Below are 10,628 nucleotides of genomic sequence, written 5' to 3'. Positions count from 1 at the left end.
GCTTCGGGTGCCGTTTTCCAAACCTTGGAGCCGGCAGCAGGGCCCACGTGTAGGAGGGAGTGTAAATTAGCGCTCGGCAAAAATACCGGATGCTGCCAAGTCGCAGGATTAGATATAGGGAGGGATGGACTGGGTGAGAAAGTGCAAGTGCTGGAACAGCATTAGGTGTGAGATTGGCTTCGGATGCTGCACCTCTTGGGTCTTTTGGTGGCAAGGCTGGAAAGGTGTGGTAGTGTCTGTGACCGCACCGAGCCCTGGGGAGGACTCGCCGCTTAACAAGTAGCTCAGTGCTTGCTGCGGCTGCTCAACAGACGGCACGGTGCCTTCCCTGCTCCCCTGGGTCGGTGGGCACTGTCTGTCCAGCCTCGGGCTCGCAGCCAGCCTCTCCTGTCTCCTGGATTGGGGCTTCTTCAGCGGGGATGTCTGTGCCTGGACCATGCCTCTGGAGCGGCTGAGCTCGGCTCCCTGCTCCTGGGAGGCAGCACAAAATGACAAAGACGTGACTGATCGGGGAAAATAAGGGCTTTGCAAAAGCTAAAGTGAGCTTGGTCAGGTAATGGATTTTGATTCCTGCAGGAGTCAGTAGCTTTTCTTAGCATACCTGAAAATGCTTTTGGCTTTTGTTCTGGATAAAATTGGGGTTTTATTTGAGGAACCCAGTTGTGACGATAGGAAACTTTAAAGTTGCCTTTTGTAACCAAAGCTGTGGTCAAGAGGCAATGGTGTGTTCGTCCGCAGGCACGTCCCAGCTGGTGGGTGCTTGCCGATAGCCATCTTTGGCAGGCAGCTCAGCACGGCGCTGGCCGCTTCCCTGGCACAGCAAGCCTGAAGGCTGCCTTAGTGGTCGCAGCAGAAGTAATGCCTGACTGTTGCTTTGGGAACTGTAGAGTAGATGAGCCATGTGTGAGGATGACTCTGGATCTTGGACCCTCCTGACTTTCTCCCCTCCTCTCATGCCAAAGCCCTTGGAGATGTCTGACCTGATACAGCTGCTTCTCCTGGGTCAGTTCTTTGATCTCTCTGTGGTGATACCCAGAGTTTTGCTGTGTCCCAGTGCTCACCAGCCTCAGGACCCCGCTCTCCTCCTCCTCACCAGTTTGACATCACTGTATCACAAATGGCCTATGTTTATCCTCATTTACACTGTTGGCAGTCCAGAGTCTCCTCATGTCACTGCTCTACCCAGCTGATTACATGGCAGGCGGACAGTTTGATCTTGCCTCTTGTAGGGTTATTTCCACTTGTGCCCAGGCGATGTGAAGGCTGCTCCGTGACAGATGCCATTTGTCTGAGGCAGAGAGTCCCCCGTGGGCCTGATTGCAGTTACCGGTGCTGAGTCCCTGATGCTCTGTCCTGGTGATTTCCCATGTGGTGTTATGTGTATCCCCATGAGCAGGTTCCTTTCTGCTCTGCCCCCACACCTCACCTGGCTAGGTGCCTCCTTCTTCAAACTTCTGCTCGTTCCATGGCTGTGCCAGCTGCTCTCTGAACTGGAAGGTGGTAATCAGACCCCAGGGCTTCGGGCTGCTACTATGGTTTCCTCCCCTTTGACTTGTCACTTTGCCAGGCCATGTAATAATCCTGCATGGACCGCTGTGAACATCGTTAGGAGTGAATTTTGTGCAGCACTGCTGGAGCTTTTCTGCCATCCACTTGTATTAATGCTCTCATTGGCGGGGGAAAAAAAGAACCTTTGATATGGGCCAGCATGAGTCTCCTGTTCCTCAGTGATCTCTAAGCACACAGTGATTGCTCTGCAATTAATTAGTATAGGATTTTAGTAGAATGGGCTTGTACATGGGAAAGGTTTTCCAGCTATTGCAGGAGGGTGAATGGTTGAACTGACCTGCCGGTGGCTGCAGGTAAAGTTCGTCAGAGGGTGAAGGGAGAGAACCTGCTCTGCTCCGGTTGCTCCTGTAGTAATGAAGCCGCATTCATGCGGTGGCGGGTACTGCTCCAGCAGTGAAAAAACAGCCGCTCTCAGGCAGGTAAAATGGTGGTTGTCAGCTTTGGCATGAGTGACACGAGCACGCTGATCTTTCAACACACGCTAAGGGGGGGATGACCATGTCTTCCTACTGCCTGATGGCTTGTCTTCATCTGCTCACTGCTTCCCTTTACAGCCGAGCTTTAGATGACATCCCAAAGCACCAGGACATACTGGTTCCATACTGGTTTATGCCTGCTTGTTTAGTGTAGCTTAGACTGCCTCCCAAACTGGTGCAACACAAATACATCTGAAATGTGGGTGAGTCTGTAGCTTGCATTTGACCTGGTGAACTGTACTGCTGCGAAGTCAGACATCAAACACTGAAATTAGAGGTAATGTCCAAAAAGTGTCAGACTTGGGTGGTTCTGCGTGAGCCTTGCTTGCGTCTATGGTTCCCAGCAATACTGCTGTTGATAAAAGGATGGTATCTTGGTTTTTGAGGCCCCTTGCCTTATCCAGAGCAGACGATGAGCCAGCTCCGGGGCTGAGCCACGCTTGGCACAGAGGATGCTGTCTGTAGGGCTCTGGTTGTGTTTATTGCGAAGTTGTAGTACATGGGATGTGGAGCTGCAGGAGGGAGCAAAATAATCTCTATTTTGGCAGCCCTGCGTGTTTCTCTTGCTTATGCTCAGTGAGGTCTTTAGCTGCAGGACAGTCACCTCCTGTTCCTCATTCTGCATGGGTCTAATAGTGATTTGGAGAAGTACAACTGCGGTCAGTAAGTGTTGCAATTGGATGGAATATGGTGCTCAGCTCTAAGGTGCAAAGTCCTCTGAGAAAAATGTTGAAAGGGTTGCAAACTCTCCGACATATCTTAAAGTAGTCATTAATTAGGGAATTGGGATGATGGGTCTGCCTAGATGGCTACTGTAAGGATTTTGCTTCTGAGATGGCTGGTGCAGGTCGCAGGCTCTGTGAGCAGGGTGCTCCTAATCTTTTTTCCGCCTGATACTGACCTGTAGCATAAACTGCTTTTTGGCCTCTCGTGTGGCCTGTCGGGCTTTCAGCATGTGCCTGTGTATGTTGTGGACTAAGAGGGAATTCCCAGCAACTAAAATCTTTAGTTGTGGCTTTGCTGGGGCTGCATCTGTACCTGCTGGGTGCTTCATGGTGAGAGTCACCTGCCAAAATCAGAGTGACTCTGTTTAAACTGCATGGAGGCACCTGCAACCCTCCCATGGCGGATGGAGGAAAATAAGCAGCAAAAGGGTTTGAACTCCTCTTGTGGCAAACATCAGACGAGCTTCACCCAAAAGCACCTTTTCTCCTCCCGTAGATTTACAGGCAGCTCAGAGGAAGGTGTTCCCGCTGCCGGTGTCTTGGATTGGGCAGATGAGCGCTGCTGTTTTTCCCTAACAGAGCCTCTTCCTTCGCTGCTGGTGTAAAGGGGAAGAAAATGTGCCGTGGAGGCAAAGGGGAGCAGCTGGCTCCAAACCACACCAGGCAATTTGACCCTGGATTGCAGATGCCCTGGCTGTGGAGCAGGGAGCGATGGCAAGAGTACCGAGGCATGGGGCTGCCCACCAAAAATCAGGGCTGGTGGGTCCCAGAGATGGGGTTTGCTGGCTGTCGTGTTTGGAAAGGGATGGGGGACCCAGAGAAATTGTAGCCAGTGTTGTGTTATTCCTGAGGAGGGGTCTGACACAGGAGGGCGCAGGGGCAAAAGGGGCCAGTGGGCTCCCAGCCATGCAGGCGGGGGTATCCCCGCTGCCTGGGCTGGCAGGGGGATGCGGTGGGATGTTTCTGCCCTCCAGGGAAACTCCTGAGCCAGGTCGGGCCCTCCTCCTGGTGCAGGGGGGAAAAAACAGGCTCTGGAGAGAAACAGTTTGTGTCCTTTTAAGGCAATCCAAAGGCTGGGACGGGAGCGATCTGGCTGGAAGGGAGGGGTTTGGCACGGGCTGCGCAGCGGTGGGAAGCCCAGGCGTTCAGAGACTTCCCGGCCGCTGCGGTCACACCCCAGACACAGTCCCTTGGATCCCTGGAGCAAGCACAGCCCTTCCAGCCCCCGCTCCCAGCACCCTCCACAGCTCCGTCCGTCTGTCTGTCCCGTGCTGAGACCCTCCCGCTCCGTGCATCCAGGAGCGGGAGCTGCAGCCAGGCAACAGCGGAGCCAGTGCCTCTGCGCAGCCCTGAACGTGCCCTGCCTGCCCTGCCTGCCCTGCCTGCCTGCGATTATAACCAGGCTGGGATCAATTTCCCTTTTCTATTGCCTGACAAAATACTGTTACGCAGGGAAGAGCTCGGCTTTACCGTATGCTTGGAGGTACAGAGATCTCGCTGTGCCTGTGGGCAGAGGGTTTGCAGCGCTTCATCCTCCCTCATCTCTCCGTTTGATGTTTATACAGCCCCCGGTCCTGTTGTGTTTAGCATCCATCTCCCCCGCTGCCTGCCAGGCAGGGCAGTGCCGCTGGCCCAGCCCTTGGGTGGGGGATTGGAGACCCAGAGATGGGCCTTCACCTGCCCGAGGTGACCCAGGGATTTGGAGCTGCTGTAAGGAGTGGGCTCAAAGGCTGTGCCCCGGCAGACCCAGATCCCCTTCTTCATAGCCACGCAGCTGAGCAGAGGGAGGTGACGAGAACCTGCACGTACTGTGGGGTGGCACGCAGTGTAGTGTGAAAATGGTGCTTGGTTTTGGGGACCTTGTCCGGCTGCTTTAGCTGTTCAGGAGTCGGAAAGCACATGGCTGTGCCTGGGATGGGGAGGGTGACTTCTGCTGCTTGCCACCATGTGGGAGCAGGATGGAGAATTGCAGAAGTGTTGATGGAGAGAGGCCTCTGGAGACCTCCCAAGCTGCAGCTTGTGCCCGTTGACCTTTCTTATATCATTGGGTGACACCAAAAAGCCATTTTGTTTTGTTGTCTTTGTAGCAACCCTAGGTTGCTGTCAGAGCCTCCTTAGCTTCCTCTTGACACATTCAACCAGCCTGCCTCCCTCAGAATCTTCTTGTAGGACTTTGTTGCTTGGATGTCTTGAAGGTTTATGTTGGCCTGGTCTTCAAAGGTATTAAGGCCCCTCTGGGTTGGGGCTCTGCTACTTGTGTTACCTGTTCACAGTATTTTGGGGTTGTCTGCAGATTTGCAGATGAAGGGGCCTCTTGGTCATGTCTCATCAGATACATTTCAGGGAAGAGGAGAGAGAAATAGAAGCATTTATATCCTGTCAATGAGCTGCATGGTAGCTGAGGTTGGTGCTCAGGTGTTTGCCCTGTACATGAGCCTGTGTCCCTGTGGCTGCTGATTTCCTGGCCTCCGTGGCTCTACTTGTGGTGCTGGAGGAGACTAAGATGCCTGAGTACAGGGGAACCTGTAAGCGGTTGGTCAGGCAAGGCATAACCTAATGACGCTCTGGGGGACACGGTGCCAGAGCCCACTGTTTGGTGGTCAGGGATCAGCTCCTGCCCTTTGGGCAACCCTGACTATACTCCTGCCCTGTGGTGGCACAAATGGAAGAGATGTTCGGGGAGGAGAAGCTGAAAGTGTTTCCAGCCGGGGTGACAACCTGTACACTCTCCAGACCAAGGGTCAGTCCCCTGGCCGTTGCCACATTGCCCTGTTGAGGGGTTGTAATAGCAGGGCTGTGATCTAACGTGGTGCCGGGGCCGTGGGTACCTCTTTAAGCACCGTCTCACATTATTGTCCCACTTCCTCCCTCTTACTGGCACAGAAAGGAGCTGTGAGGTCCCGTGGCTTGCACGACAGGGAGATTTCTGCTGCTCCTGGCTGGCAGGACCAGTGGTCCCTAGGAGGCAGCTGGTACTGCTGGGTGCTGTAATGATGGGTCCCCTGGGCAGCCTGAGTTCTGCTAATTATTCTGCTAATTACCAGACCTGCGAATCTGTTCAAACAGCAAACATCTGTGGGTGGTCTCCACATGTGCAGATGTGGAACGGCTGCTGGGGCACTGCGGGTGGGTGCCCGCTCTGGCTGCCTCCCTCTGCCCCCACGCCTGCCTCCTGCCTGCTCAGTGCCCTGCCTGACCTCCTGCCCTGACGCTGCTCCTGCCTGTGTTTTTTCTGCAGGATGCCAAACTGGGGAGGAGGAAAGAAGTGTGGCGTCTGCCAGAAGGCAGTGTACTTTGCTGAGGAGGTGCAATGTGAAGGCAGCAGCTTCCACAAGTCCTGCTTCTTGTGCAGTGAGTACCAGCCCTTCCCTCACCCCTCCCGCCCCGCTTCCTGGCTCTCTGCCGGCTGGGCGCCCCGTCACGTCCTGTTTATGGGTCATGTAAAAATGCTCGTTAGGATTCCTCTACAAGCAGCCCAGCTGTGGGAGCCATGTGGCAGGCTCTCTGCTTTTCTCCAGACTTGGAAATTTGTTCTGCTGAAGGAACACAGATCATCCCAGGACACCAGGGGCTGTCCAAGCTGTCAGGGCTGACCTCAGCCAGCACCCATGCAAAGACTTAGTCTGTCCCTACACCAGGGAAAGGCTAGGCTGAGTCTTCTAGACTATCTCCAAATGTTCAAGACTGGACCATGAGACAGGGACACTCCAAACAGTGGTGGCAGGAGGTGGCACATCCCATGCAGTGGTTTGAGGTGATGCTAGCTTTAGCCTTCTAAGTGGCTTTGCCACACTAAAAAGGTGGTTGGGCCTTGGGAACTGGCATGGCATCTACCCTTGCATCCCAGGAGATGATGGGAAAAAGATGTGGTCCTGTCCTGGCCCTTCTGCTGATGGAAGGTCTAGTGTGAAGTGCTAAAGCATCAACTCCTGTCTGCCTGCAGATCTGCTCTTGCAGAGTGTGTCTCTGTTGTATGTTTGGACCCAAGTGTCACCTCCAGGAAAGGCAGCAGAACAGGATCTGGCTGTGGGTTCACTCTGCAGGATCCTACAACTACTCTTGGGTTCATGCTGCAGGTCCCCAGACACCCTTCTCCTCCCTTTGGGGATACCAGGGCAGCAGTGCAGGGACAGGCAAGTAGTGTTGCGGTGCTGAGAGCAGCTCCTTAAACCTGGGGCATCCACATCCAGGGGGGCTGCAGGACCCTTGAATGAAAAACAACCACTGTCTTCAGCCCATGTTTTACCAGATTTCTGTCCCCTGCCCTTGAAGACTATCGCATAACAGAGCTAGTGATTCTCATGTGCTAACAGGACCACGCACGTTGCCTGTGTCCGCTGATGGCTCATCAACATGTTGCATCTGACACAGCAGCAGGAGTAGAAGTGCATCTTCAGAGCTGCCCTTGTAGCAGGGTCCCACTGAGGTTTAATGTTTTCTCAGCTGGTCCCTGTACCCTGTTCCCAGTCTCCCCATCCCATTGCAGCAGGGAGCACAGACATGATCTTTTCCATATGGGTGCCAAGCAGAGCTAGGGTCTGTAAACAGGCACACAGCTAGAACTAATATCTGCAGACCTATTCCAGCAGGGGAATACCAGCGTCCTGGGGCCGATCCCCACTCCTGTGTCCACCTGGCACGGATGCTGGATACTCCTTGGCCAGCCCGCCCGGGATGTGGCATGCACAGATGGATGAAGATGTGAGAGAGAGAGGCTGTTGCCACATCTCGGCTCCCTGTGCAGCGTGAAGAGTGGCCAGCATGGCTGGTAGCTCTTGTATGTGGGAGTTTCCGGGCTGGAAACCTTGCTTTGGCTCAAGGGGACTAAGAAAGCGAGTTGCGGAGAGGCTTTCCCCGGGCGGGCAGGGGTTGGCAGGCTGTGCCCTTATTGTGGCCGCTTTCTGCAGCAGGAAGTCGTGTTTCTTCTGTAGCCTCAGATAAGGAGGGTGGGGAATGTTACCCTCATCTCCCCCCCTCCACGGGCTATTACCAACTGAGTCCGTATCAATGGAGGACCTCAGTATGGGGACTAAGATCCCCTTGCACTGCATCTGCCTCTCCCTGCAACCCCTGTGCACACAGCTGGATTGCCAGGGAAAGCTTCTGCTGTGCGATGCTGGTACCCAGAGTGTACAGCAGGCCTCCAGCAGCCACAAAATCAAGCAAAAGGCATTGCTTCCACAAGGGAATACATGGCCAAAGTGGGGAAGAAGGTCATCCCATGTCTGCTCACGGAATCGAATCACTAGGGAGTGGTCCAGAGCCAACTACAGCCAGGGTTCCCATGCTTTGCAGACGTACATAATCACACTCCACACGTACCCCAGCAGTTCTGCCCATCCTGGCTGTGGGCTTCCCAGTTCAACCCGTGGTTTGCATGCCAGCCCATAGTGCTGCCTGCTGTTCCCAGTCCTGTGCCACAGGCTGCAGGTGATGCTGAGCGTTCCCAGCCTGTTCCCCAGTGTGCATTTGGGCCTCATCAGAGAACTTAAAGCCATTATCTTTAGGGAGAAAAACAAATAGTTTGACCTGATCTGCCAACCAAATAATCATAAAGGAGCCAAACCTACCACAGTGCATTTGAACTGGAGATTGGCTCAGGGAGTGACTTGGTGATTGACTCAGTGGCATTGATCCAACTGACTTAACCGTACACAGCACAAATGTACTGTAATGAGACTGTTTGGCCTCTGAAAGTAGCAGCAGCTCTTGTCTAATTGTTTTGTGGAGCAACTCTGCTGCTCTTAGAAAAACAAAGGGTCCTTAACTCAATGAGTGCAGTGCGCTGGAATTTCTGCAATGCAGAAACTCGGGAGCTGGGGGCTGATTTCTAGGAAGTAGACAGGGAAAGAATTTTTCTGCTGCCTCTCAATGCATCTGTGGCTAGTACAGATGAGGGACTGTGAAAGCTTAGGTTAGAGGTCTAAATCCACCCAGCACGATGGGAGAGAAAGACAGATGCCATTGAGATCATTCACTTCCACCCCTAGGATAAAGCCTTCTAAACGTGCCAGTAAAAGTGCCCAGGTACCCCTCCTGGAGGGTCTGTCTGAATGCAGTGTTGTTCCTGATGAGCTCCAGGGTAATGCAGAGACAACCCCAACACCAGCACATTAGCTTGGCAGCTATGGGACCAGTTAACCAGAGCTGGTCTTTCTCAACAGGGATGTGTGCTCCATCCCCAGCTCCTGCTGTGGTGGGATGGGGAGCCCGTAGCCAGGAGAGGACCCTGCCAGATCCTCCTTAGATGGCAGGAGATGTTTCTCTTTCCACCTCCTCCTCCCAGCAGCAGCACACAGGGATCTCGGCCCTGGAGGAGAAGCACCATATTTAGTAATTGGGCTGAGGAAGGCTGCCTCTTGCCCCAGCATTTTGTGCCGCGGTTTGCGCTGCTCCAAGGGGAGAGCTCCGCTGTGTTTGCATTCCTGCGATATTGGTACAGGCCAAGAAACTTTTCTGCTGGCGAAGAGGCCAACGGGCTGCTGGGAGCCTCGACATTTAAGGCATGTAAGCAGGATGGGGGAAGGCTGTGTCGCAGCCGTAGCAGGATCTGTTTCGGGCTGGCTGCCAGTGCTGTGGACTCTGCCCCAGGCATCTGGATCCTACACTGGGGCAGGTAGACGCTGGAGATGACTGCAAGCCCGTTTGGGTGCTGCTCGCCTGCTGTTCCGGCTTGCTGGGTGGTGCGTTCCAGGAAAGGTTTGGAAGCCAATGTGGAGGCTGAGATCAGAGCTGGGACAGGAGTCAGGAAAACCTAAAAATTGGGAAAAGAGTCTGTGTGGTCTGAGCCCAGCACCAAGCTCAAGCTCTGGATGGGACCCCGAGCCTGGCTGCTGTCTCCTTCTGTCCCATCTTATGTCCCGTATTAATCCCCAAGGCTTGAACACCCAGCTGAGTTAGTGTCCTCACCTGAGACTGCCCTATGCCCACGCCCTAATCATGGCATGGACCCGGGGTGACACGTTAGCATGAACTCTTCCATCGTGGTCTTGGAGTCTGGAGAGGCAACTGTGCACAATATCGTATAATGTGCCAAAAAACTTACAGTGCATCAGCTGTGGTAATGGCTGCAAGTCTGCTTTCAGTCTGTCTAAACACTAGGTAAAATATATTTACTTACATTACTTTCCCCCAAGTGCATATTTGGAGAAGACTAGGAGTGTGGCAGAGTTGCAGCTGCAGTGGGGCAGGGATGTCCACCCCTGTGCTTGTGATCTGTAGAGAAATTTCATCCCCCCCCTATTTTAAGTGCATCTGCAGGATACCAGCATCAAGAGAGTTAACAGAGCTTTTTCTTAATATCAACCTTGTAGCTTTGTTGGTTGCTTCCTTTTAAAGCCAGACAATGTTCTTGTTGTGATCCTTATCTCTGGCTGTTTTGCATGCACGCCGGTTTACTAGGATCTTGTCTAGGTTTCCTTACTCCTTGAAAGCTGAGCTGTACTATCCCTTGTGAAGACTTGTTTTCTCCAGCTAATTAGTGAGCTCTGAATGAGCAGGCTAATGGCACGGCCCTCCCCTCTTTTCTAGTGGTCTGTAAGAAGAACCTGGACAGCACCACTGTTGCTGTGCACGGAGAGGAGATCTACTGCAAGTCCTGCTATGGCAAGAAGTATGGCCCCAAGGGCTATGGATACGGGCAGGGAGCAGGGACCCTCAGCACTGACAAGGGCGAGTCTCTGGGAATCAAATACGAAGAGTGAGTTTAAAGTCTTGTTTTCAAAACTGGGGCTCTTGTGGGCACCTTCTCCCCCACGTCTGTCCACTTGTGATGCTTGGCTGTGTAGCCCATGCTGAACTTCCATCACTATCTAATCTGGAGAGTGCCGTGGGCTGCCCTGCCTTTCTGCTCCTTGAG

The 10,628-nt window shown here is 53.5% G+C and overlaps 1 protein-coding gene across 2 annotated transcripts in view; it reads left to right on the top strand.

Annotated features, from left to right (window-relative positions):
• The first annotated feature begins 6,008 nt into the window (after positions 1 to 6,008).
• Positions 6,009 to 10,628, top strand: part of CSRP1 (cysteine and glycine-rich protein 1) — a 7,405-nt gene continuing 2,785 nt past the window's right edge. Inside the window, exons 1-2 of one of the 2 annotated variants that reach the window (XM_010292708.1) lie at positions 6,009 to 6,121; positions 10,301 to 10,469. In XM_010292708.1, the coding sequence (XP_010291010.1) occupies positions 6,010 to 6,121; positions 10,301 to 10,469 (281 nt within the window). In that variant the 5' untranslated portion in view covers position 6,009. The remainder of the gene's footprint in view (positions 6,122 to 10,300; positions 10,470 to 10,628) is intronic. The other variant, XM_010292709.1, reaches the window with a different exon arrangement.

This window comes from Phaethon lepturus, unplaced genomic scaffold (assembly GCF_000687285.1).
Source record: "Phaethon lepturus isolate BGI_N335 unplaced genomic scaffold, ASM68728v1 scaffold22098, whole genome shotgun sequence".
In the NCBI taxonomy this organism is placed as follows: domain Eukaryota; kingdom Metazoa; phylum Chordata; class Aves; order Phaethontiformes; family Phaethontidae; genus Phaethon; species Phaethon lepturus.
This window is presented reverse-complemented; position numbering and strand designations above follow the sequence as displayed.